This window comes from Euleptes europaea, chromosome 7 (genome assembly GCF_029931775.1).
Source record: "Euleptes europaea isolate rEulEur1 chromosome 7, rEulEur1.hap1, whole genome shotgun sequence".
NCBI classification, from domain to species: Eukaryota; Metazoa; Chordata; class Lepidosauria; order Squamata; family Sphaerodactylidae; genus Euleptes; species Euleptes europaea.
Window position 1 is genome coordinate 71,810,529 of NC_079318.1, and position 26,834 is coordinate 71,837,362.

Here is a 26,834-nt window from a genome sequence, read left to right on the forward strand (position 1 = left end):
GCTGATATTGCTGCTTTGAACCCTGAGAAAGCCAGCCAAGAGTTCACAGGCCTTCTGTAGAGCAGTACTTTTCAGACTTTTCCAGGCTGTTCCTCAATAAGAAGGCAGATTACGGCTATTGGTCTTTCCTGAAAAGCAGCTTGTCTACCAAACTGCGCCCTTACATCTGTGGCCATGGAGTATAGAATATAATTAGTGGTTTTGCTTTATGCTCACATGGGGTAAGGGCCAGTCCCAGTGGGCCTGGCCAGTGCTTCCTGCATTGACTGTGTTTATATGCTAAAGGTGCCCAAGAATCCTCTGTGACATGCAAGGATCTTATAATAGAAATGCAGGAGTTCCTGAGCAAACCAATCCAAGTAGGAAGAGTTCTCTGAGGTACAGGAGGTTTTTGAGAACCCATTGTTACAGTAGAGCTTGCGGAGGTTAGCAGATTTCATAAGTTATTGCAGTCCTTCCCCAGAATCCAGTGTCTTGCTGCTATGTCTGGCAGTTCCAGGGCATCCATATAGGAGTCGTCTTCTTGCAAAACCTTTCCAGGGAAAGGGCATATATGCTATGAGCATCCCCATTTGCCTGTGTAAAAGTTTTTTTTTTTTTTTTTTGGCTTCCCTCCCCAGTCTGCATGTCCAGGAGATCTGTGTGCAAATTGCACTGTGTCCAGGTCTTCGTTGGGATTAATGAACACAGGAGCTTTATCTCAGTGTAGCTAATATACTATATTGTGCAAGAGAGGGTAGGGTAAATTTACCCAAGGTCCTCTGCCCTGGAGCAAGAGCCCCTTGCTTTATAGCCTGTTAGCAAAGGAAACAAAATCCAGAACATAAACACTATTACATTCCTCATAATGTGGACAAAGTTAGATTTTGTAGCAATTCATTGCTGAGGACAATTACAGTGAAATTGAAATGAATCAGCTCCTAAAGTGGTATATTGTTAGTATACACATTGTCTTCACATTAATACCAGTTTAGGTGTAATCCATACTAAAGGAATTAAACATCTTGCACCCTTGCAATCCAAATTATTTGCCAAGAAAAATCAGATTTTGTGACCTGTTGAATATATGCAAATTAAGCACATTTTATATAGCCAATTATGTAGTTTTAATTGTTGTTTTGCATACATTTTGTATTTTTGCCAGCCATGGTGATGGGAAAAATGCTATGCAAAAGCTGCCCACCACCAGTGTGGAATGTGTATCTAGTCATTCCTTTGGCTCTGGAAATTTCAGCATGCATTTCCCGCACATAATGAAGTGTATCGTTTGCAGCCATTGACTCGAAATGTGGCAGGTTTTTAAAACTTGGGGCCAGAGTATACATTTAAGAGTTTCCTGTCTCTTTTAAAAATAATAATGAAATACTGCTTCCAGAGACTGTGAGTTGAAGTGGAATGGCAAAAGGCCTTCTTGTTATTTTGCACTTAACCTTCTGGCTCACAGTTGTCTCTTTCAGCTGACAGAGCAGCCAGATAACAGTTCCAGAGGAAAGAGTTAAGCTGCCCTCCTTCCTTTTATTCCTCCACTTCCTTTGGCTGTTTTATAAAAAATAAATAAACTGGGAAGCTGTTACATTACAGACTTGTAGGATCTAGTTTGTCATTTCAGAAAATGGAATTCTGCACCTGCGGCCGCATTTTTCTCTTTTTTATTTTTATGAAGCTGTTGCATATACACAGTACTGATTAATGCCCCCGTTTATCAGCTGGATGCCAGAATTGAGAGACTGGCTTGCCCAAGCCTTTCCTTCCCCATGGGTTTTGGGAGAAGCTGAGATTTGATCCCAAGTTTGGCAGATTCACCTAGCACACTATCCTGCTACGTCAAAATTGTTCCAGTTTAGTCTACATTTTTGTCATGTTTTAATCTTCCTCCTACAAATATACTTAATTATATAGATATCTGAAGATGTAACAAAGATTTTAATTATCATGCTAATGTATGCAGAAACCATCTGTGTGATTTTTTTCTCTTCTGGATGTATGTTGCACCTAGACATAATTGAAGGGTAATGGAATCATGCCTGACAGTAAGCTAAAATAATGTTCCTCCCTGTGACTTTTGTTTCTTTTCAAACAAAGGCCAAATATGGTGATCCATGTGTGTGATGAAGCAAAAAATCTGAAGGAAGATTTTGTTTGCCCACGCGATCTTTTGATTTCTGAAATGAAGTACTTTGCTGAATATCTGTCAATGGATGCCCAGCGCTGGGAAGAGGTGGACATTTCTGTTCACTGTGACGTTCACATCTTTAACTGGTTGATAAGATATGTTAAAAGGAACACTAAGGAGTATGAGGTGCATGAAATCCCTGCCTTAGGTAAAAGAAAATCTATTCATTTTTGCTGCAGATTGCCTTTCTGAAAAGCCTGACTTCTGATCCAGACTAAAAGTCTGTATGCAAAATTGCTTGCAAGGTAATTTCCCTGCCCTGTTCAGTATGGTTAGTAAAAGCCCAGTGCAAAACAGCTGCAGACATCAATGTTAACTCGAAAGGTTGGGATTGTTAGTCTGGTGTGGGAGAAGCACCCTGCCTAATCCCCTGAGGATGGTTAGGTCAGGAATGCCATGTATGTTTGCACACACCAGAATTTGCAATCTGGTTCTAGCCATGGCTGCAAATGCTGATTTGCCACTAACCGTGGTTTATGTTGAAAATGGTGCCTATGTAATGCTAACCATAGTTAACTCTGAAAAGGAAGAGTGGAGAAATTTACACTCTAGAAGGTAGGAGAAAGGGGAAAATAGTATGTGAGCCTACAAGGTACCCCTAATCTAAATATGGTTGGACAATTGAGGCGTTTCTGTCCAGTAGCGTGTTATGAAAATGATGGAATCCCTTGGACTCACAATAGCATACAAACTAGAGTAGGTTCAGAGGAACACAACAATGTTTATAAAAACCAATTAAATGTGCAAGACTGAATAAATAAATGGGCACACTTGGAAAAAGGAATATTTCATGCTTGACTGTCGTAGCCTGAACACTGGATACTTCATTTTATCCAGTCTTGGGACTGCTGTAAAAGAGCTCAGAAAGCCTTCTTAAGTGAGAATGTGAATAGGTTTATATTTTGAAGGGTAATATAAAATTTAATTTTAATATTGTCACTTGGTTGCAATCCGGAAAATGCTAGAAGCTTGTAATTCTTGCAATTGATTTCAGTGGAGAAGGACCTGCTGAACAGTTTCCCCGCCGAAATCAATAGGATTTCCAAGTGCTCGAATCCTATTTTCAGTTGCTTCCTCTCATGTACTTATTTATTTTCCAAGGATCTCCTTGTAGTGATTCTTCTTCACAGTTCTATTGTTCCATATTGAGCTGCTGACGTCTCACAGCCAAGTTAGATGAGACTGTGACACACTCGTTGCCGCTGTGTTGAAATCCAGGTCTGCCCCAATTGCATATAAGTGGTCCACTGGACGGACCATCGTTCTGATCCAGCAGGGATCTTCTTCTTATGTATGGTTTTAAGGGCAAGAGGGATGGGCTGGTGGTGGGGGTGCTAAGCTACTCCCTGCCTGCAACTTAGCTCCGCTCCAAACTGCAGATGCACGGAGTGTTCGTTGTCCCTCACCTGCATGCCTCACTGGCTATAAGTTCAATCCCTACGTAGGGGCATTAAGGCACACTTGTGTTTAAAGAAATGGATCTGTCACCTTAATATCTGTTTTGGTCCTCATGGCATAAGTTATCAAATCTGAAATGTGAAATTTCCATGTTTTCATTCAGCCTTAAAAAATAAAAAGCTCAAACTTGGTTTTTAGACTGTTTCCAACCTTTCAGTCAATACCTTCAAAAGAAAATATGCCCTCAAACTTGAACTTGCGTTCCATGAAATGATTCGAGGTTTAAATTCTCAAGCTTGATTTTTTTTCCACTTTCAAATTTGTTTCAGCACAAAGCACAATATTATCAGTCAGTATAATTGATCCTGAGGCCTAGTCTACACCTGAGGCAGAAGAGGGAGGTGGAATGGACTGTACCACTTCTGGCAGTGGTAGAAGGGTGGTCTCATTTTTTGCTGTCTTCCCCCCGCCTTTAGAAATATTCCCTGAAAATAAAAAAAAAACCTTAGTTATTCTATGCTGATTTTCTACTGGCGGGAAGATTTTTATGAGGGCAGGCATTGAAAGTAGGATTTCTCCCCTCCCCATCTTATTGTTCAATATGAAGTGATATATCCATTCTACTGTCTCAGAAGTCTTTCACCTCATTCTGCTGCATGCGTAGACAAGCTTGATTTGCCTTCAGGAAGTGAGTTTTTAAAACAGGCTTTATGTCAGTTCCCTCTGGATAACTAGTGATGGTAGGGGGAAACATAAGAAGGCAGAGAGTTGTTTAGGGCGCAAATGTGGCCGGAATGAAAAGGTCTGCTTCTGTTGTCAGAAAACATCACGTCAAGATATGTACTAGTCCTATAGAAAGAACTGAACCCAATTTCCACTCTCTCTTGCCTATTCCTGACTTATGGAATTTTGTGATGCAGAGAATCTCTTGTAGTGTTTCTTTTTACAAATCATGCTGCGTGAACTTTAATTACTCTTAACAAACTTTTCACCCTGTTCTTTTGATTCACTTTTTAGAGCCAAACAATGTCATTTCAATTCTCATTTCCTCGGAATTCCTGAAGATGGATTCCTTGGTGAGTATGCTGACAGACTGGGAATTCTAAGCCATAGAAGCTCCGTTTATCACTGGGGCTGGCTGTACATTTCCTGTGGCGCTAGTCCCTGTGATCCAATGTTTCCTTAAGCATCCATGTATGTTAACTCTCTGATGTCCTTAGGGCCCTCATTTAGGAAACAATGGGCACTACAAAAAATGAGTATTTCTGCCTGTGCTGACTTTCTGTTAATAGCAATATTGTTACAACTGAGATATGCCAAAGAAAATCCTAACCTAAGGGAAAAATTACTAGTATGGCAGTAGTCACAATGTATGTGTATTGAATTGGAGGGACCGACCTCATCTTTTCTGGCTCCAGGTCTGCTTCACCCCCCATCCTTGTGTTGACATAGTATGTAAATAGGAAGACATGTTCATAAGAATGTCAGATGAGCTCTGCTAGGTCATCCAGTTGGTCAGTCTAGTCCAGCATCCTATATTGCACAAGAGGCAACCAGTTGCCCCAGAGGGCCAACAAACAAGGCTCAGAGGCCTTGAGGCCCTCCCCTTCTAGTCTTGGGTATTCAGAGGTTTTCAACCTCTTGGTGTGGAAGTTCTTTTTAGTCACCCCTCCTTTGCAGTGCTTGAATTCTAGGGTTTGAGCCCCCTCCACCTGTGACGGGCCCGCTTAGCTACTGTTTTAGAACTGGGACATAATTTAGCCTCCCTCTACTCTTCAGTGGCTCGCCCTGTGATTTACCTTATATGGATCTCTCTACTGTGTGTTTCTGTGGCTATGTGCCTGGCTGAGGAGGGCATCTCTGCATTTCTTTGGTTTATTTTATCCAGATCCACCCATGTTATGACTTCAGGAATGATCTCTCTTTAGGCTGCTGGTGGCAGTGTCCACATTTTTGTTTCGTCTTTCACAGGTGGAAAAATGTATTCACTATTGCCACAAAAATATGAGCGCTATCGTAGCCACGCCGTGCAACATGAACTGTATCAATGCTAATCTCCTGACACGCATAACTGATCTCTTCACGCATAATGAAGTGGATGAGGTGAAGGACAAGAGAGATAAATTTAAGAGGTGGTACTTTTATCCCACTACTGTTCTTTTCATATGGCAGCTTGTCACCTGCCCTTTTGTCTTCTATTAGTATCGTTCTCAGCCACCTGTTGATCAAGTCTTACGATGGATTGGTGCCCAAACTGTGAATTTTGAGTCCTTTTGATAGTAAATTGGTCTGTGAAAGTGTTTGTAACAGTAATGGTTGCAATGTATGCAGGTGCAGCTAGTCTTTGGACCTGAGTTTCTGAAAACAGCAGACATCTTCCCCCGTGCCATATGAGAGCCAGCGTGGTGGTGTGGTTGGAGTGTTAGACTAAGGTCCAGGATGCCCAGGTTCAATTCCCGATTCCCCTCTGGGGAGAAAAGAAGGGTATAAATATATAAATAATTCTTCTTGAAGCTGTTGCACCCAGATCACCTTGTCTGATTAAAGTCTGCGACTCATCATACATTCTGTTCTGCAGGTTAGAGGCTTTCCCATCATGGCCTGAAATACCCGGTGTTTTTCCTTCTTCCGCCCCCTTTTAATTTTTGGATTTGTCTTTGAATGAGTGTTTCTACTTGCTATCTTTCAGTTTTGAAACTGAAGGTATTTAGCAGAACATTACAACAAATTAGGGGTGCCAACCTCCAGATGGCACCTGGAGATCTCCTTCTATTACAGTTGCTCTCCAGACGACCAATATCAGTCCCCCTGGAGAAAATGGCTGCTTTGGAGGATGGATTCTATGGCATTATATCCTGCTGTGGTTCCTCCCCTCCCCAAACCCTGACGTCCCCAGGCTCCACCCCCAAATCTCCAGGTATTTTCCAAACCATAGCTGGCAACCCTACGAAATAGGACACTGGCCCATCTAGTTCAGTATTGTTTATTCTGACTGGCAGTGACTGTCTGGGATCTTGAGTAGAGAAGGGTATTCCCCCACACCTAAACACACACCTGCTATCTGAGATCTTTTATCAAGAGGTGGCAGAGATTGAACTTGGGACCTTTACTTGCAGCAGAATGGAACTTTCCTGCCTTCCCCTCCCTCTCACTGGAGCCTTTTCCTGCCTTTCCCTCCTCCCACTGCAAAATGGTACTCCTGGGGGATAGGAGCCCCTGAAGAGTGACATGAGGGGGTCTGGAGTGGGAAGGGGCAATTGGTAGAAATTGCCAATTACATGTGCTTCACCAGTAAGTAGGGTTGCCAGCTTCAGATTGGGAAATACCTGGAGATTTTTGGGGGGCAGAGCCTGAGGAAGGTGGGGTTTGGGGAGGGGAGGGACTTCAATGCCATAGAGTCCAATTGCCAAAGCGGCCATTTTTTCCAGGCGGAGAGATCTCCAGCTAGTATCTGGAGGTTACAACCAACAACAGCACGAGGGCTCATAAGTAAATAAATGCCATTACAAGGAATAATTCCAGAAAATTTTTTTTGTAATAATATTCAACAACAAAATGCACAATATCACAACTACAACTCCCTTCCTGGGAATAATTCACAGTCCAAGAACAAATCCGAAGTCCAGTATCCTAAGGATTCCAAAAGTGTAAACAAAATGAGGTTACGTCACCAAATGTCCAAAGAAAAAGTAGTTGGTAGAATTGTTCCAAACAAAGATGATCCAAAGAGCTGATATGTAGAATTATTCCAGAAAACATTCCAAGACGATACCTCTAGATCGGTAATCGTTTCGCATACATATTGCTTCTTCAGTTGAATTAAATGCAAATTGCTTCTGCAAAAATATGTACATACATTTAGAAAGTAACATGCAATCATTATATTTCAAACATAATCTATATACACTTACTACATGATATTATATGAATTCTTACCAACACAATTTCAAATCAGACCTCAAAGGGCTCCAGACCCATCGGTTCTTCTGTCCTACTGAGAGGTAACAATGTATCTGACCATAGCAAAAGAGTTGAATATAATAAAAACAAACTGAACTCAGCGGCTCTTAATTCAATAGCATGAAATTCTTGAAGTGAAATTCTTAAAGTGACCATCTACAGAAATTCACAAAAAACATGCCAAATCGAACTCATTATTAAGACCAGCAGGGGTCATTGTTTTATTTCATTTCTTGTTTGAAATTGTGTTGGTAAGAATTCATATAATATCATGTAGTAACTACTTGGAGACTCAACTTCTTAAATTCTCTTACCACAGCTTGTAGAGAAGAGCTTACCTTTCTTTTTCTATATTAAGCATTTTAAAAAAATTTTGAGTTAATTGTGTTTTCCATTTTTAAAAAATCCTTCTTTTCTGCTTGCTACTGACAGCAAACTTTTTTGCAAGAAGATAGAAAGGTTGTTCGATCCAGAGTACCAGAACCCAGATTCTCAGGGCAGTGCAGCAACACTATATAGGTACAGTGCCATCCCCCTATTCCCTCTTACCTTGGCATGCTCCTCTTCTCCATGGTAAAGTCTTTAGTGCCAACTTTATGCAGTAATTTCATATTTTTGAATAGGTGCTGTTTGTGTAAGAAACTTCTAATTAAGGAAACCGAAAGAAGAATCCCATGTGTTCCTGGAAAGATCAACGTGGATCAGCATGGAAATATTATCTATGTTCACATAAGGTGCAGCATAAAACTGATTTCATTACCATATAGGATTGTAGTGTTCAACTCTTTAATTTATGTTGGGGTAGATGCTTTAACTTGAATACTGTTCAAGCTCTCTGTGTCAAATATTCCGGAGCCTTTGAAGACTCCCTCGTTTGATCCACTGGTTGTTCTTGACTTGAAAAACCATCTGATTATTTCTTGAAGCCATTTACATCCAGTCTTTCATTTACCACTCAAAGCAGTTTCCAACAATAATGCAAGACGATCTGCCCTAAACTATTTAAAATCTAAAACAACCATTTAAAACGGAAAAAATGATCAGTCCACCAGAGCAGCCATGCTTTACAGACTCTCCTAAAAGAAAGCAAAGACGCTACAGTTCTCACCTCAGTGGGCAGACTGTTGCAAAGAAGTGAAGTTGCCACCTCAAAAAGCCCTTGTAACTGACTGAGCAGTCTAACTTCCCTCAAACAGTGTAGATGTTGCTGGTGAAGTAGTGGGTTTGTTGCATGGGTGGCGGGAGAGGCGGTCCCTTGGGTATATGGGCCTCTAGGTTGTGAAGGAAGATCAAAGCTAGTACCTTGAATCGAACTGACTTCTGAAACACATTCAGAAGCCCTTGTAACTGATCTAATATTGGTGTAATATGAGTGCTGTCTGAGATGATTAGCTCCACTGAGTAAATGGGGTCCAGTACTTTGTACCAATCGCTGTCTACGGGCTGTTTTCAAAGGCAGCCTCATGTAGCTGAGTCCCAGAATGCGTACAATTTATAAACCAGGTGTAACCTGGGGAGGGGGGGGACTCTTAGTAACAGCACCAACTTGCTTTTCCAATAGCGAAGTCAGGTCCAAGAGTAATCCCAGGTTCTTGAAAGGGTCTGTTAACACAGGAGGCACCACATCTAAAGCTGGCAAAGAGGCCCCCTCCAAAACTCAACCTTACCAACCAGCATCACCTCCATCTAATCTGGATTCAGTTTTAGCTCGTTTTCCTTAAAGCGCTTGATGGCAGCATTCAGACATCTGCCCAGGACTGAAACAGCTGCTTCCAGAGGCTTCAACAAAAATGTATAGCCAGGAATCATGAGCATATCGATGATGCCCAATTCCAAAGCATCTGTCTCGCTAAATAGTATGCATTAAATAAGCTGGGGAGAGAGAACAGAATGTCAACATCCAAGGTAGTGACTTAGCTTCTCCCCTCACTGCTCTCTGCAAAAAGGACTGAAGCTGGTGCAGAGAGGCTCCTTTCCCCTACTTGGTGCCCTCTAGTAATCCACACGATGGAGTGATTTATCTCCTTCTCCTCTGCTTTGGGGGCATGTTCTTTGCAGAAGGAAGAATTGGCCAGAGCTAGACTAGCAGGCACCTCTCACTTTCTCCTTAGGGGCAGTCTTTTTTTGCTTCCTGCCTTCGTCTGTGCATGGTCACAGATTCCTCCTGGACTGTCCCCGCTGGCTTGGCCAGTTGGCAGGGACTATCGCTTCCTGCAGACCAGGATTTGTAAGGAGGAAGGAATAAGTTCTTTGTCCCCACATCCAGCTCCAAGAGGCAATGAGACAGCCTCAAATAGCTGTGTCTCACCTTTCTCCCTCAGTCTTAAAATCTGGGGGGGGTGAGTGCAAGGGCAGTCACATGACCCTCCTTTGCAGCTGACCCCTGGGTTTGCTACCCCATGGAATCCAGTGGAAGAAGACAGTGTTAAGGTCTGTTATCAGGGAAGGCTTGGCACTTGGGACCATGTTTGTGCCTGTGGGAGGCAGAAGGTGCCTCCTTTCTGGCTGTGAGCCTCTAGTTACATTTTGAGGGGTTAGGCATTGGTTGCTTTAGCAGTAGAGCATTTGGTGCTTTCCTCTGGCGTGTGCCCTCGGTACGCATGCCCTCTTCTCCATCCTTAGGTTTGGGGAAGTTTCTTTAGAGTATTGAGATGTTTTTGAGGGGAACTTGTCACTAAGGTTTTTTTTTTCATGGGCTCTGCACAGCTTCTTCCCTGTTCCTCATGGCAGTGGATGGGGCTTCTGAACTTTTCTAACAATATTTGTCTATCTTTCAAGGCCTAGGCTTGATTTTCTCTTCTCTGGCCTCTTTTTTGTGCATCCAAGAAGCTCACCACAAGAGGGCAGCAAAACGCAATTTTCCAAGATACTTCCCTGAGTCAGAATCCTAGAGTTGGAAGGGGGCCATACAGGCCATCTAGTCCAACCCCCTGCTCAATGCAGGATCAGCCTAAAGCATCCCTGACAAGTGTTTGTCCAGCTGCTGCTTGAAGACTGCCAGTCTGCCTTTTCAGTATGCAAAAAAAAAAAAGATCTGGAGAAATTTAGTACTTATGAAGCTGAGCAGAAGAGGTGTAATGGGATGATCTGATGCCCCCCCCCCACAAATTACTTTCACTCGAGAGGCATAGAGCTGGCAAATGGATGCCCTTCCCCATCAGTCTGTCTCTTTTTCCTCTAGTTTGTATTCTTTCCCTTGCTGCTCTTCTTCCTCTTCACAGACACCAGATTAAGAAGAGTTCTAAGACAAAAGAATGTGATACCTCAAAAAGCTATGGACCTGTGATTATACCCTAAAGAGATAATTGAATGTCATCTGCTGAAAGATCTTCACAAATTCATTCAGCCCGCTGAGTTTCTTCACCAACAACAGGAGTTCCATGAGTTGGTTTCTGGGCCTTCAAGTGCCCGTTGGGGCCCGGACCCCCCCTCCCCCGTTACAAGCTTGGGGGCTCTTTAGGCCATTTCCTTCCAGCCCTCTTTAACAATAACTCTTGCCACTTCAGAAGAAGATTGGAAAAGGGGACTTACCCTGCGACCCTTGCCTGTTTTGGCTTTGCTTAACAATTGCCAAACACATGCCGCAGGTGTGATAACACAGCCCAGATGATTAGAATCCCCCTCTCGAACTGTTCATGGAGTCTGGGGAGATAACAGATTCTTCAGAGGCTGATGTCATTGGTGGTGGATGAAGCGGATTGCTAGGCCTCAGATACCTGTGCTTCCCCAGATAACTGTTTTGCCTAAGGAACAGATATACCTCCAAGAGCCAATCTTCCTTTGAAAGACAATGGAGTTACTCAGCTGTATTAGGACTAAGACTGCATATGTTGCCTCCTAGGTAGCCAGAGTTTCTCTACAGCTTGGTTACATTCCTAGCAACAAGAACAATGGCCTGAACCAGTAGCAAAGATCATTGGTGATCTGTTTGGCGTCCCAGCCTGTTTGACATTTACCACAATGGACTTTTGTTCACATTGTTGGCAGGACCAAAAGGTGGGTCCTCTTTCTTGCAAACAGTCATCCATGTTCTTTAGAGCAGGAGGATTTCTCAGTTTTCCCCATTGCCAGGCATGCAGTAGATCTCAGTTGCACAAATATACGTCCGAACCCTTCTAGCCCTTCAAAGGCCTCCAGACAGTTAAACTCAAGGCACAGTTTCCTAGCAAACATTCCAGCTCATTCGTGTCTAAAGGAAGTTCTGAAAACAATCTTCCTGACTATGCTTTTGAATGGCTTTTTCTTATCAGAATTGGGCATTAGTTACGGGAACTATTTGGAGCCTGACTATATCAGATCAACAGTAGGGAAGACAGCCTTTCTTGGATACTCTCTGGTATTCTGCAGAGTGCAGCAAGACAGATGTCTGGTCTCTCCCTGTCTTGTTATAACTCTTCAATGCGTGTAACTGTGTCAAGGAAGGAAGGCAGAGATCTGTAACTAGTGACAATTTAAGAGCTAATGCCTCTCTTTCTGGTCCAACTGATTGATTGCTTGTCTCTGTAGAGACAAATCTTGGGAAGTCCACGAATACTTGCTGAGTCTTTTCGAAGAATTGAAATCTTGGCGAGATGTATATTGGCGTCTTTGGGGAACTGTCAATTGGCTGACCTGTTCAAGATGTAATCAAGTGAGTACTGGGGTGGGGTGGGGGTGTCCCCTGACTCTCCTTCTCCCAAAGCTTAGAAAACATTGCTTCTTACATTTTAGAACTCAACCTTCGAACACTCAGGGCAGGGTTGAATAAAGACAATATGACCAACTTAATTTTGCAAACCATTCTGTGGTCATACAAATGTTTGTCTCACCAATACTGGATTTCCCCCCCACCCATCTTAAAAGCTACTGCTCTTAATTTGTACATCATGGTGTCCAGTTGCTAGCCACCGCGTATCTCCATGATTAGACATACTGTAGTCCATTTTTAGGCAGGAGAAGTAGCTTTTTGAGTGGTGCTGATGTTTTTCTTACTGCATCTCTCTTACAGACATTCCTCTGTACTGAATTCTCTCACTGCCAGTATCACACTCAACCAGTCCTCTACCTGAGTATCGCAAGTGATGTTGGTCCCCCCAGCACTGGAGTCTATTCCTGCTGTAACCAAAAGGTTCTTAGATTTGATCCTGCTCCGCTTCCAAAAGTAGGTGTTTGGGAGAAGACTCTTAAGAATCGCGTTAGTCTTTTGCACTATGTAGAGGGAACAAACCTGAGCCAAGTCGCAGCAAAGAGGTGGCATTATCCCCCCCACCACCTCCAGTGCCTTTAATGCCTGTCGTTGAATGAGTTGGAGCAGATCTTAGCACTGTTTCCTCCTGCGCAGCTAATCAAAGAAAGTGGTAAAATGTGGGGATTTCACCAGATCGTGGTTTCATTGTCCTAAGAACATCAAGGCAAGTTCCAATGGCTCAGATTCAGCATTTTACGTGCGTTATTAGCTAGCCAGAGAATGATTGTGATGCAGATTAGGGTCACGCAAAGGAAATGTAGGGAGAAAAGCTGTCCCAAGTTATACTTGGGGGTGCTCTTGTCAGTTCTTCTTTGCCAGCATTAGGGTACCAGGACAATGCTATCATCATACTTTGTTGGCAGGGCAGATGCAGCCTCCATACCACTGTCCGTTTCAGGTGCTGGTTGCGCTGAGGTCTCTGGTGCCCCTAGAGCTGTGCCCCCTGCTTCTTTGCTCACATGGCACACAGCTTTCTCTCTTCCAGTTGATGAGGCACTTACTTGCAGGGATTGTGGAGGTTGTCAAAACCCACAGATTCTTGTGACACTGGCTGACTCAAACTGCAAGCAGTGATTTCAGAAGAATATTGTCCATACAATATGCCTGACAACTGTGGCTGTCTTGGCACTTTCTAAGGCCCATTTAATATTATATGCAAACCCAGTACGTAAAAAAGTGAGTCCAGTAGCACCTTAAAAATTAACACAATTTCCGGCAGGGTGTGAGCTTTTGTGAGCCACAGCTCACTTCTTCAGATACAGCTAGAATGTGATTCCATCTATCCTTAAGTAGAGAAGAGTGAATTAGACACATAATGACAATGTAAATGTCAAATGCAAGTAAATGACATTAGCAGGTGAGATTGGATTAGGTGTAATATGCTGAGGGGTAGTAAGTGTGGAGAAATCAGCATTGGTAATGAGACAGGAATCCCAGATCTCTATTCAATCCAGGAGAAATGCATTGTCTTGAGCTTCATTATTAGTTGTAATTCAGCAGTCTCTTTACCAGTATGTAAAGTCACTGTACTTGCTTTTTCTGTAAATAGTTGGAGATTAACCATAGTTAGGTGTTTCTTCCAAATGTTGGAATTAGGACTAGTTGCCTTGAGCCCAAAGGAAAGGCAGGGTAAAAGCAAGCTAGGATGATGCTAGTGATTATTTTGGTATTAAGCCAAGCTGTTTAACCCAACACCTCCCTCTCCCTCTCCCTCTCCCTCTCCCTCTCCCTCTCCCTCTCCCTCTCCCTCTCCCTCTCCCTCTCCCTCTCCCTCTCCCTCTCCCTCTCCCTCTCCCTCTCCCTCTCCCTCTCCCTCTCCCTCTCCCTCTCCCTCTCCCTCTCCCTCTCCCTCCCTCCATGTCTTCTGTCTGAATGAAAGGGGTGTAAAGTGAGGGATCACGTGATCGGTGTCCCTGCTGGAGGCGAAGGTGGGGATGCAGTGCCCTATCGGACGGCCAAGATACTGAATGACCTGTGTCTGCGCAGAAATGTCATAGTTGTGCCCTTTGAGAAAGATCAAAACAGGTAAGATAGAGATGTATGTTAGGGTTTCTCGTACCATTTTAGTTCCTTGGTAAAATGACTCGCGGATTGAGGCATCCGCAGCTGTGTAAGCTTCTGTGATAACCATAAAACTGTGGTCCATAACGTTCCTAAACCATTGCTTCTTTTAAGCGATTCTGGAATTGGGCTGTGTGAAGAGAAGAGTATTGAATGTGATGTGCTGTTGGAGCCAAATTCACCACGGGGTCCTAAAACAGGAGAAATTAATGCTGTGAGTAACTCTTTCCCCGCTCTCTTTTATACTTGTCACTTCCCAGTAGTTCCAGTGCTTGATTATGGGAGAGATCCAAGCATCTGCATTTATTTATTTATATCACACTTTTCTCCCCATTTCGGACTCAAAGTGGCTTTTAGAACATCGCTCTGCTCCTCCGTTTTCTCTCAACAGCCCTGTGAGATAGGCCAGGCTGAGAGTTTGTGACAGGCCCAAGGTCACCCAGTGAGCTTCCATGGTTCCCTGCTGCTGAGGGTTAAGGGCTGCTGATTAATTTATTTACAAAATTTATATCCCGTCTTTCTGCCCTCACTAGGCCTTCTAAGGCAGTTAACAAATTTAAACATAACACAATAAAATCATATTTTAAAACCAACAAAAATAGTTAAAGCAGTTAAAACCAGAGCTAAAATACATACAAAGACATAACCAGAGCAATTGAAACACTGGGTAGGAAGGTGGGATCACTGAGGTAGTGCCAAATGAAACAAAGAAGCCTTCGCTCTCTGGTGGAAGATGGCAACGGAAGGGGACAGCAGCATCTCTCTGGGGAGAGAGTTACAGGGTTTGGGTGCCATGACTGCAGAGGTCCTCTTCTGGGTTGCCACCCGGCAGGGGCACCTGATGCAGGGCCTCCAAAGATTACCTTAATGGTTGGGTATGTTTGTAAGGGAATAGGTGGTCCTGCAGGTATGCTGGTCCCAAGCCGTGTAGGGCTTTGAAGGACCAAGACCAGCACCTTGACTTCTGCCTGGAAACAAATTGGAAGCCAGCGAAGGTGGGCCGAGTCTGGAGTGATATGGTCCCTACGACGCACCCCAAAACATCTTGGCTGCAGCGTTCTGCTCCAGTTGAAGGTTTCTGAATATTTTTCAAGGACAGCGCCGTGGAGTGGACTGCAGCAATCTCATCTAGCAGTAATAGCAAGAAGTGGCATTTGGGCCAAATAAATACACACGCAGACTTGTGTGAGTGAAGCAACCTCTGAACAGAGAGAAGCTTGCACGTGTGTGTGTGTGTGTGTGGGGGGGGGATCTGATTTTTTGCTGCAACATATCTTCCCCCTGCCCCGCTCAGTAACATGGCCACAGTTGGTTCCAAACACAGCACTGAGATTGCAGGCAGTGTTGTGCTAACTTCTCGACAGCTTTGGATAAAGCACACTGTGGTAACCTAACCTCACTGTAATCAGATCATAGATAACTCTGGCCGGCTCACATTTTTCAAGGACAGGCTACAGTTAGCACACTAGCTGAAGGTGGTTAAAGGTGTTGCGTGCCAGATAAAAGACCCCAGCCTTCATCAGTAGACTCCCCTGAGCTGCAGACTTGCCCACAGATGCATGTATGTGTGTACCCAACCCCACTCAGGCTGACTCCTGGATTGACCAGCAGCAGCTCATGTTTATTTATTTGTTGGCTTTTTATCCCTTTTTTTTACTAGAGCCTCAAATCGGCTTAAAAAAAGGTAAAGGTCCCCTGTGCAAGCACCGGGTCATTCCTGACCCATGGGGTGACGTCACATCCCGATGTTTCCAAGGCAGACTTTGTTTGCGGGGTGCTTTGCCAGTACCTTCCCCAGTCATCTTCTCTTTACCCCCAGCAAGCTGGGTACTCATTTTACCGACCTCGGAAGGATGGAAGGCTGAGTCAACCTTGAGCCGGCTACCTGAAGCCGACTTCCGTCGGGATCGAACTCAGGTCGTGAGCAGAGCTTTTGACTGCAGTACTGCAGCTTAACACTCTGCGCCACGGGGCTCCTAAATCAGCTTACAAAAGTTATAAAATACAATATTTTTAAAAAGAACATTTTCCTTTTAAAAATTAAAACCATGAAATAAATGGACCTGTTTCCCCCCACCTGGCTCTCTGGCACAGGGAGTTGGTCTTACGTGGCTGCTGTGATTGGGGTGGGGTGGGGGCAACAGTTCGGCTGAGCCAGGAGCAAGCGTGTTGCAGTGTAACTCCTGCCTAGATTGGGTTTCAGTTTATCAGTAAAGCTCATTGACTCCTCAGTCAGCCTTTGAAGCCTCCTTTTTATTCTAATGAGTTTTAAATCAAAGAGCAAGGAGACAGGTGGATGGTGGATGTTACTTTACCATAAACAGACTGGCCAAATGGAAGCCACTGCCTTGATCTGACATCTGGTTGCATTAGATGAACTTGCTACATTCACTAATGCTCAGTTTCACTCGTTTTCTTTTCAGTTCCTCTCTCTGAAAAACTGGACTCTGCAGCTGGTATGTTGATCCCAGTTAACCTTATTCCATAAGGGGGTGGACTGGATCCTGTAGATCTCTTCCACCAGCGGTGTCCCCTCCCCCTGGTTTTAGGAGTCTTGACAGAAGAAGCTTTGCACCAGGAGGAGAGTCCTTGTGCTAGGGGAAGGCCCTCCCGTAGGCAAAGAAGAGCCATGGGATACCAACCACTGCCCTTTTGAATTTGAAGCATCGTAGTGTATTAGTTGATCATTTGCCTCACACTGATTTTTGTCTTGGTTCTCTGGCTTTTTTGCTGATACAGCAACTCGCAGCGTCATGTGTTCTGTGGATGGTATGCCTGTGCCAGACCAATGGTCTTGAGCCTGAAGCAAAAGGCATCCTGTAAAGTCGTAAAGAGGCAGTGTATGTAGGGGAAGGGCCGTGGCTCAGTGGTAGAGGTAACGTGAAAGACCTCTGCCTGAGACCCTGGAGAGCCGCTGCCAGTCTGAGTAGACAATACTGACTTTGGTGGACCAAGGGTCTGATTCGGTATATGGCAGCTTCGTGTGTTCATGTGTGGCCACTTTGAAGATCAGGGAGGTAGTTGAGGGTGGGGAGGAAGGGAAGCATTTAACTGTTTCCCCAGTTTCAGTTGCCTTCTCACCCCAAAGCTTCAGGTGCTATGCCTGCCTGCTGTTGTCTTCTGCTGAATTAATTGCAGCTTGGAAGAAAAGATTAAGCTGGGGGTTGGCAGCTTTTTTTGGCCCAAGTGCGGAAAAATTGCAGTGTCTACCTGTGCAGATGTTGGTGAGCTGGCAAACAAAAGGGAAGGAAGGAAGGAGACGAGGTTTGTGCTTGTCCAGACATGTCTGGAGCAGGCTAGCCCCAGTGCTGCCCGCATCTCGGGGATCCAACTTGGCTAGTGGCAGCGCAGGTCTGGGCAACGATGACTGGCGTAAGCCATGCCTGGTGCCTTTTCCAGCAGTACTGCCAGGGCCCCAGTTGCTTGGGCAGAGATCTGGCCCTGGGTGCCAAGCAAAATGGTTTGGCATGCTGCCGCCAGCATACATACCGGGATTTGCCTTTTCTTTAAAATGTTCTTTCCTTTCTCAGAACCACTTCCCAGATCCTCAGTGCTAACCAGATGGCCTGCCGGTTGGCAAAGCCAGAAAAATCTTCCCAGTACACCCAAACTGCAGCTCTATTGAACAGCATCTAATTTGGCCACAGAAATCATGTTTGTGCTTGGAGGTGATCAGTGAATAGCAGGGGTCCATGTTGTTCTTGCCCTTCGCCTCTGCTGCCATCAGGCAACTTAACCATAGCAGCGGAATCTTTTCTGCAAGGATGGGTGGGTGGGGGGGAACTGTATTAGCAGTGTATCTTGTTTTATTTCTTCAAAACCTGGAATCCTGATATTTTCCAGCTAAGTATTAGTGAAACTGCACAAGTCATGACGATATCAGCTAATGAAGAGGCAGTTTTTAAAATTGTTTGAATATTGCCTGTATAAAAAGGCCAAGTTGTTTATGAAGACAGAGACCCTGTCTTGGTACTAGTAGGGTGACTGAACAGCTCTGGGTTAGGCCAGTGAACTCAAACCAATGTAGCTTAAAAAGTTTTATTGATAGAAAATTCATGAAAAAGATTAAAATACAAGTTACATAGTCAGTAGGCAAATGGCAATAATAAATCTGGCTGAATAATACTAAGTTGTTACATGATACGCTGGATCATAAAAGCTAAAGGTGTTCTTCAAAGCAACAGAGTCACATGCTGAAGTCAAGGTATGGCAGAAGCTTAAGTACTGTGAGGCATAGTCAAACTTAAGGAAAAGTGAAATTGGGACAGGTGATACTCTACTCCCAATCAGAGTGGACTTTCTGGAGAAGTCTCTAGATGGTGTCAACCAGTCTGAACCAAAATAAGGCTCCCCGAGGAAATGAGTGATTTCACCCCCCCATCTTCACACAGATGTTCTCCCTCAGTTAATTAGGATGGTATGCACTAGTGACCTTGATAGCCAGGCCTGTTGATGGAACAAGCTACAGATGGTGTTATGAGAACAAAATGAGCTAGGCCTGTGGAAAACTACTGAATGCTGATTCCCAGGCATGCAAAATGGAGAACACTGAGATAGCAAAAATCAAAACGGTTCTTCTGTCTTGACACTTACTTTTCAGTATTGCTATCTAGCAAGCCTTAAAATGTTTAATGTTAGGTGGGGGAGAAGAAGAAAGAAGTGATTTCTCTCACGGAACGCTTCCTCTATGATGATAGAAACAGCAGTTGCTGCTCTCGGAAGATGATGAGTATACAACCGGGTCTGAGGTCACAGAGGATGAAGTAGGCGACGAAGAAGAAGTGTACAAGAAACCAGGTACATCCTTTCCTCTTTGCAGTGGTGCGAACTGTTTCTGCTAGCCACTGAGAACTAGAGTAAGAGAGGGGGGAGGTTTACCTTACTTGGAACAAACCTCATCACTAATTGCCTTCACAAAGTCCAAGTGGGCCCTAGTGTTTAACATTTAAATTGGTGTTGATCTGTACAAAGTGCGGAGAGCACAGAAAGTGCTGAGCTGAGCAAGAACTCTGTGCAGTTTGGGGTGCCATTGCTGCCTGTGTAAGATTAAAAGGGTGAGCTGCCCCTCTAGGGCACTGGTGGCTGGTGTGTGAGGGCTGCATGCAGAGGTTCAGTGCCCTTAAACAAGCCATTGGGATGAGTAGAACTCTCCATGCCTTACATATAGATCTTTCCCCAGTTTTGGCTTTAATTGGGGAACCTGGCTCAATTTAGAAAGCTCTCTGGGAGGTGACTTGGTTTGGGGTTTTGGGCCTTGAAAGCGATTTTTACCCTTTGGAACAATGAAGAGGGCTGTATTTCAGGGGTGTTGAACTTGTTTGTTACAAGGGCCAGGTCTGACATAAATGTCACTTAGTCAGGCTGGGCCAGGCCTTGTCAGCCCAGATTGGGAGCTGGGTGGTGGCTGCGTCGGCTGATTGCGGGCCAGATAAGAGCTCCCAAAGGGCCGGATCCGGCCTGTAGGCCGTATGTTTGACACCCCTGCAGTATGTTTTCTCTGGGGCACTGGGGGACAGTTGCAGAAAATGATTTGGAATTATCTGGGGTAGGCCAAAATGCCTAAAGCCCCCCCCCCCAAAAAAGAGCATATCTACTCAAACAATGCCATCCTAAGAACATTTTCATGGGAACAAGCCCCCTGAGTAGATTTTAGTAGGACTTTGAGTAGACCTGCTAGGGTTGACTGGAAAACTGGGTATTCCTCCTAACCCTATGGTGGAACATTCTTCGCTTTGTGCTCTAAGTCCAGAAATAATGTTGCCAAAAACACTTCCCCCCATCATGTTTAAAACTGCAGTCTCTGCCAAAATGCCAGTGAGCTGCATGATGAGACTGGTGGTCTTGCACTAGGGAACCCCAAGTGCAAAGCCTTACTGGGCCAAGAAGCTCTGACTGAGCGATCCTGGGCCATTTACCACCTCTCTGCATAACCTGATTTGCTTTGCTGCTCAGCAAAGGTTAACAAATAAAAATTGCACTGTGTCCTTTCAATTCCAGCATAAATTTGACAGCGCTGTTTTGGGGGGCAAAATAAGAAATGGAGGAAGAGGAGGGTTGTCTTAGCCCAAATTTTTAAACTGCCTGCTTTTTCATGTTTCTGAAAACATTATTCTGATTAGCAGGAAGAAAAGAGAGGCCAAAGAAGTTAATGAAACAGCCAAAGAAGCAAGGGTCTTCTCCCAGCATCCAAAAGAAGGAAAAGGTATTGGAGAAGGTAAATTGGAGGCATTTAATAAATTACCTGAGGATTCTTCTTTCACCTTCATCTGAAAATACATTCATCTTTGAACTTTGCTGAGTACTACATGAACATTCTTCTAATTTAGCTTTGAATCTGATCCTACGCATGTTTAATCAGAAGTAAGTCCACTGGCATCAGAGGAGTTTTAATCTAGCTAAAGTGCACAGAATTGTAGCTTTCTCCATCGAGATTTTATGATAACAAAGCCTTGTTATGTAATGTCTACACAATCCATCCCCCCCCCCCCAATTCTGTCTCAGGAAAAACGTAAGAGTAATTCAACAACCTTCAAATTTGAAACCTGCAAATTTGAAACAAGTAGCACTGATATATGAAACTTAAAAAAATATTTTACCCTTTTTTGTGTTTCTCCTTTTTTCCCTTTTTTTTGGCAGTCTAACTCTCGAGATGCATCTCCTTTCGTGTAAGTATTAACTCAAACATCTTAAAGAAACACACCGGAAGTCAAAGTGAATTTTGAACATTTTGGTTGGCTTAAAATAAATGAACCTTCATGTTCAGGGGCAGCAAAAAACGGACAACATAGGAGGGTTGTTGTCTGCCTGCTCTCCTTGTAAGCTTCCTGGAGGCATTTGGACAGCGAGTCTGTGCTGGACACACCTTTTGTTGTATCATGCAGTAGTGGTGTTATTCTCAACAAAGTTGATTTGAAAATTTGCAAACGTTAAATGTGTATACATTTCAGATTTTTGGGTGGATAATATAGCTCAGAGCCCAGATTTTACATAAGGGGTTTGTATGTCCATATATCAGTTGTCATAGTTTCAGCCAAAAAAAAAGGACTGGGATTTTGGCCAAAAAATACAGTTTGTACTAATCATAGGTTCTGAATAGCCCCATGTAGAGCACATTGTAGTAGTTTGGTGTGAATGTTAATCTGTGCACAGATACCATGGCTGAGTCCTGCCTATAGGAGAGGCTGCAGCTGGCTCCCCAGCCAAAGCTTGTAAAGGGACAGAGGACATTTAAGGCCAGATGTAATATTGCCCCCCACCCCCCGAAATCTATGAGCCTGCTCTTTTCTGGGGTTTACAGAAAACCCCAGAAAAGAGGCTGACTCTATAATCCTCCATTTGGCCCTACTGTTGACCAATGGTTGTCTGTATTAAGCTTTGGTTTATTGGTCCATATTTGGCCCATTACCATCTCCAGACATTTGTCCAGAACATTCTCTGCCTCATCTTTGTTTCATTAGTGTGAGCATGCAACAGAGTAAATGGGATGCTTCCCGATCACTGAGGTTCAACCAAGATGCTCAAAGAGAAGAAGGTATGACTATTTTTTTAACCTTTTCCTTGTGTGGCGTGATTATGGGATTTTTATATCTGTCTGTACGGTTTTTAAAGTTGATCTGTATAGTATTTTAACTGTTTGCTGTCCTGAGGGTTAATTAAGCAGAAAGGTGGGATTCGGATGTTTTAAATGAATACTCAGGCAGCCCCTGGTGTGTGCTGCATGTTGGCTAGTGCACTCATTCTGAACATCTTCACTGTACAAGAGAGTGTTGAACAGTTATATCTTTGGTATGGATACAGTCTTTCCCTCTCCCCCTGGTAGCTCAGAAGTGTTGGGGTTAGGGCTTTCCTCCCAGCAGCCTCACCAGACTACAGTTCCCAGGATTCTTTGAGAGAAGCTATGACAGTTAAGGGTAATGAACTGGTGAGGGAAATGAAGATTTTAGGTTGTTATGTCCTGTGTGTTTGTGCTATGAGAATAAATGTCGCCATGGCTTTTAGCGAGAGTGAAGGGCACAGTAATTCCTCTGCCTTTTATAGGGAAAGCCCATTAAAGTGCAAACCTGGTACAAGACTTGCCCTTTTTTTCAACTTGGATGTTTCGTGGGGGTTTTTTGCAGATCAGCGGAGAATGATTGAGATAACAGGCCACTTAATAAAAATGAGGCTGGGAGAACTTGACCGAACAAAATCAAAAGAGAACAAAGAAGTGAGTTTTGTTCCTTAATGTTACTGATGGATTTTTGCCTGAGCTGCTTTGGGCATTTGGTGTTGAACCCCTCTCCCCACCTAGCATGCTCAGCCTAGGGGTCTCCATCATCTGTGCCAAGGTCTTGCTGTCTGATGTAGCTCAGGACTTCATGACCACCATGATAACCACAGGGCTCTTGGGGAATATCTGATCATAGAATCACAGTTGGAAGGGACCACCAGGGTCATCTAGTCCAACCCCCTGCACAATGCAGGCGATTCCAGACTACCCCACACACCCCCAGTGACCCATACTCCATGCCCAGAAGATGGCCAAGGTGCCCTCCAGCGTGGTGTAGTGGTTTGAAGCGGTCAAGTCTGAACAGCAGCTTTAAATAGAAATAACGTCTGTGTGGGGTGCCAGTTTGAATCAGTGCGAAGATGCAAGGGAAGGGTTTGTGTGGGTTTAAACTTTTTTTCACCTGCTATTATCCTACAAAAAAACCCTCCCCCTTCCTCCCAAACCTGGCAGGTGCTGCAATGTGGAGGGGGTGGGTATGTGAGAAATTAAATAAGGATAGTCTATACTTAAAGGTCATGAATATGCTACGCTTGTACTGGAGCCTCACATTGGGCTAGACTTGCTCTTCTACACCCTGTCCCTTGTCAGCAAAGCTATATCTCCCCCCCCCCCTTCTACCTGACTCTGTCCCGTGAAGTAAGAGTAAAGTGCTAGTTTGCCACTGATTCCTGATTCGGCTTCTGTGGCTTACAGTCTGCAGCTGGAATTTATGCCAGGCTCGAAGCTCAGATCAGGGCAGCAGCGCAAGTCAACCCGCGCCAGAACATCCCAGAAAAAAATATAAGGTAAGCCATTACTGAAGCAGAGGAGGAGGGAGAGATAGGTTTGAATGACTACTGATCAAAATGTTCTTCCGCTAAGTCCTTGTGAGAAATAGCAAATCCAGATTTTTCTGCAGGTAAGAGTGAATTGCAGCAGCGTGCTGTACCTGAGCATCCACGTAGCTGCTGGTTGTTCCTGCCAGTATCTCAACCAAACCCTGTCCCTGATCTCAGGCTCTGCTGCCGGGGTCAGCAATTCTTTTTCATTAAAGAGCCAAGGGATATCAAAATTTGATGCTAGAGATGGGCAGAGCCCATTTTTGTAACTGAAAACATGCATTATTCACTATCACTTTTATGACTGTTAATAATCCATAAACACTTGGCAGGGTGTGAGCATTCATGAGTCACACAGCTCACTTCTTTAGTGTGACTCATGAAAGCTTGTACCCTACCAGAAATGCTACTGGACTCTTGCTCTTTCCTACTGCTAAAGCCAGGCTACCCACCGTGAATAATCCATAAAGTTTCTGCAGCCTAAACACTGGTTGCAAGTCCTTCGTTAGGCAGTGGCACACGCGAGGCCCCACAATATATTATCATCAGTAGATACACAGGTGCACTCCATGCAAGTGCTTTAGTGAACAGGCATAAATCTGCACTGTACAGCATCTGTAAGCACCTTTAGTCCTATTAAAAATTTATTAGATCTCTCTGCGTCCCAGCGTAACCAGCCTGTGTCTCCCCCCTGGTCCTCTTGCCAATTTCTTATTATGTGTGGTTATGGCAAAGGACTGCTACAGCTATTCTGCTGAAATTCGTAACTTTTGCTTTTTTGCTTTTTATGTTAGATAATTTATTTACAGCCCTTAGCCAGATAAAACAAGATAAAACAGAAAACATGGGCTAATAAATCCTTACAAAGAATTACAGTTCGAATCTTATAACACTTAAAAAGAAAATTACAGCTGGGACACATCTGTCAATTGCGCTAAGAGGGTGTTCTATGGCGTCGAATTTTCATTGCTGCATGCAAAATTTCGCAACCTGAAGAGAGATTGAAGGATTATCCCCTTGTAGGAGCATCTCAATCCTTTCTCCTGCCCTGTCAGGTCCCATTCTCGATAAGAGGGGCTCAATAAATTTCGAACGGGGTAATGTATAAAAATTGCAGTTCAGGAGGGCATGCTCAACAGTTTCTAAGTCCCCTGATTTGCAAGGGCAGAATCTCTCCTCCCAGGGTGTCTTCTTAAATTTCCCCTCTAGCGTAGCAGGAGGTAAGGCTGCACATCTGGCCAGGGTAAAGGCCCTTCTATAATTATTTATCTCTAAATAGTGGAAATAGGCTGCTGGTGCTAGGATGTATTTAGAATGGAGGGGTGCCATGAATAGAGGCGCCCTTGCTAAATCTGCTTGTCTCTCAATGTCTTTAATCCTTTGGGATATAATTAACTTAGCTTGTTCCCACCCTAACTGAAGTAGTGCTAGGGGTGTAAAACCCAAGTTATTTAATTTGTCTTCTATGGCTATCACCCATTTTGACCTAATGCTTTTTATGTTGTTTTCGGCACAGGGGTGGGAACTTAACTGTGCCTTTTGCAAAAGTTGGCTCTCCTTATCCATCTCGAGGATTCATTGCTGGTAAAATGGAAACCACCCATAAGCAGATGTCCGCCTCCACCTTCCTTAACCCTGTTCCATGCAGTCGAGTGGGCTTTGCTATCATTTGCAGTAGTGCCCTGTAGTAGGATGATGACGGTTGCTCAGAATGTCTTAATATATTTTCTCTGAATTCAGGTCTAAAAGCCGCTTTGGCCAAGGCCGTCCAACGTAACAAACAAACTTGCTCCTGAACAGAAGCCTAAGCACTTTCTGCCTCCTCGGACTGCACTGGACTTCTGCTCTCGGGGACCCTCATCTTCCTAAATCTTTTTAAGTTGCTAATTTATTACCATATGACATGTAAATTTTTTATTCTGTTTCAGTGGGGTGAATGCAGATTTTCTTGTACGCCTAAGTTGTAAATACACCATTTCTTGTTTGAAACAAAATGCTTTTTGGGGGGCGGGGAGGCTAAGTAATGGTGCATTTATAAATCTTGCACAAAGACCTTGAAGCTCTCACTTCATTGAGGGGAGTGGGGAGTGGCACTAAGGGTGGGTGAATTTCATATGCACATTATGCATTATGTCTTGTGTTTGTATGGAAGGGCTAGCACTGATCTGGCTATGCTGGAACTCCGTTCAGATCAATGCCCACGCAATCTAGTTAAAAGTTTATACTGAGCTGGACGGCTGGGCTTCTGAGCCTCTGGTCTTTTTCTCAACCTGGGAAGATATTGTAGGCTCTGATAAGCAATTTCTTTACCACGGTCTGCTGTATTTTCCTGGAAACTTGGTTTATTTTTGCAATATGCCCACTGTTTGATGCAATGGTGTTGCCACACCCAGGCCATGCTTCCAGTTGTCAACCTGGGCATCTGTAGTGCTCAAAACAAGAATGTTTCTGGGAAAGCAGAGGCTGCCCCCTCCAAGACAACAGAGCCCAGTGCTGGGTCATGCAGCAAGGGAGAAGCCTGGGTGAGTTAGGTAAAATATAGAATATGCACATTTTATGCACTTCCAACCTTTGAAAAAAAAATGGCTCATTTGTTTTAGGTATAGGACATAACGAGGTCTTTTAGGATGTATTCTGTACTAAAAAATACAAAGTTAAAACAAATCAGCTCAGCAGGTAGAGCCCAGATTGGTATGTCCAATTAGCTCCCAAAATTAGCCTCAAAACCTGTCACAATAAAAATGTCTTGCCCCTCCCTCCCCCCTTTGCAAAGGAAAATATGAACCTTCTTGGTCAAATTGTTCTGAAGCAACCTGAAGCAGCCTGTGAAAATGTGGACCTTGTCCTTGCTGTGGATACCTACACAATTAGGATATTATCAAAGGACTGGTGCAAAGGGAGAAGCAGTCTGATTTCCAAGTTCAAATGCATTTAGGATGCACCAGTCAAACATTAGACTTGTCTGTATGAGCTTCTCAGTGGGAGGACATTCCTGAGTGAGTTATTGTCAAGTGGGAAGACAGTCTTGAGTAAGTTAACTCTTCCCATTTGCTCCAAGGGGCAGGGGCAGGACCAGAAAAGTACTGAGAGTTTTGATAGGGGTAGCGGGAGAGGCTCTCCAGTTTTGGGATGTATCCTAGCTTAGACAGTCCTGACTATGAACAACCACCTGCTTGTTTTGAGATGCAATTTTAAAAGTTACTTTACAAATAATGAAAGAGGGGGGCAGAAAGGAAGAAAGGCTGCCCCAACACTTAACCTGAACTTGCTGAAACTCTGGAAGATGCCTGTGGACAGTGAGATCCTGTGAGGGAATGCTCTTCTTGCTGTCGATCTCCACTGGTGCAAGAAGGTGCCTGAGTGGGATGCAGCATAGCTGTTTTACGAGGGTCACTTGTCCAGTGCACAAGAAAGAACATGCTGATGGAC

The 26,834-nt window shown here is 44.1% G+C and overlaps 1 protein-coding gene across 3 annotated transcripts in view; it reads left to right on the plus strand.

Moving 5' to 3' along the window:
* SANBR (SANT and BTB domain regulator of CSR) overlaps positions 1-25,260 on the plus strand; it is a 40,160-nt gene extending 14,900 nt beyond the window's left edge. Inside the window, exons 5-21 of one of the 3 annotated variants that reach the window (XM_056852747.1) lie at positions 2,083-2,321; positions 4,589-4,647; positions 5,543-5,703; positions 7,964-8,050; positions 8,155-8,265; positions 12,038-12,161; positions 12,519-12,671; positions 14,137-14,282; positions 14,433-14,532; positions 16,742-16,774; positions 19,016-19,115; positions 20,438-20,532; positions 20,955-20,983; positions 21,776-21,849; positions 22,436-22,524; positions 23,281-23,372; positions 25,146-25,260. In XM_056852747.1, the coding sequence (XP_056708725.1) occupies positions 2,083-2,321; positions 4,589-4,647; positions 5,543-5,703; positions 7,964-8,050; positions 8,155-8,265; positions 12,038-12,161; positions 12,519-12,671; positions 14,137-14,282; positions 14,433-14,532; positions 16,742-16,774; positions 19,016-19,115; positions 20,438-20,532; positions 20,955-20,983; positions 21,776-21,849; positions 22,436-22,524; positions 23,281-23,372; positions 25,146-25,182 (1,729 nt within the window). In that variant the 3' untranslated portion in view covers positions 25,183-25,260. The remainder of the gene's footprint in view (positions 1-2,082; positions 2,322-4,588; positions 4,648-5,542; positions 5,704-7,963; positions 8,051-8,154; positions 8,266-12,037; positions 12,162-12,518; positions 12,672-14,136; positions 14,283-14,432; positions 14,533-16,741; positions 16,775-19,015; positions 19,116-20,437; positions 20,533-20,954; positions 20,984-21,775; positions 21,850-22,435; positions 22,525-23,280; positions 23,373-25,145) is intronic. The other 2 variants (XM_056852748.1, XM_056852750.1) reach the window with 2 other exon arrangements.
* Positions 25,261-26,834: the final 1,574 nt, after the last annotated feature.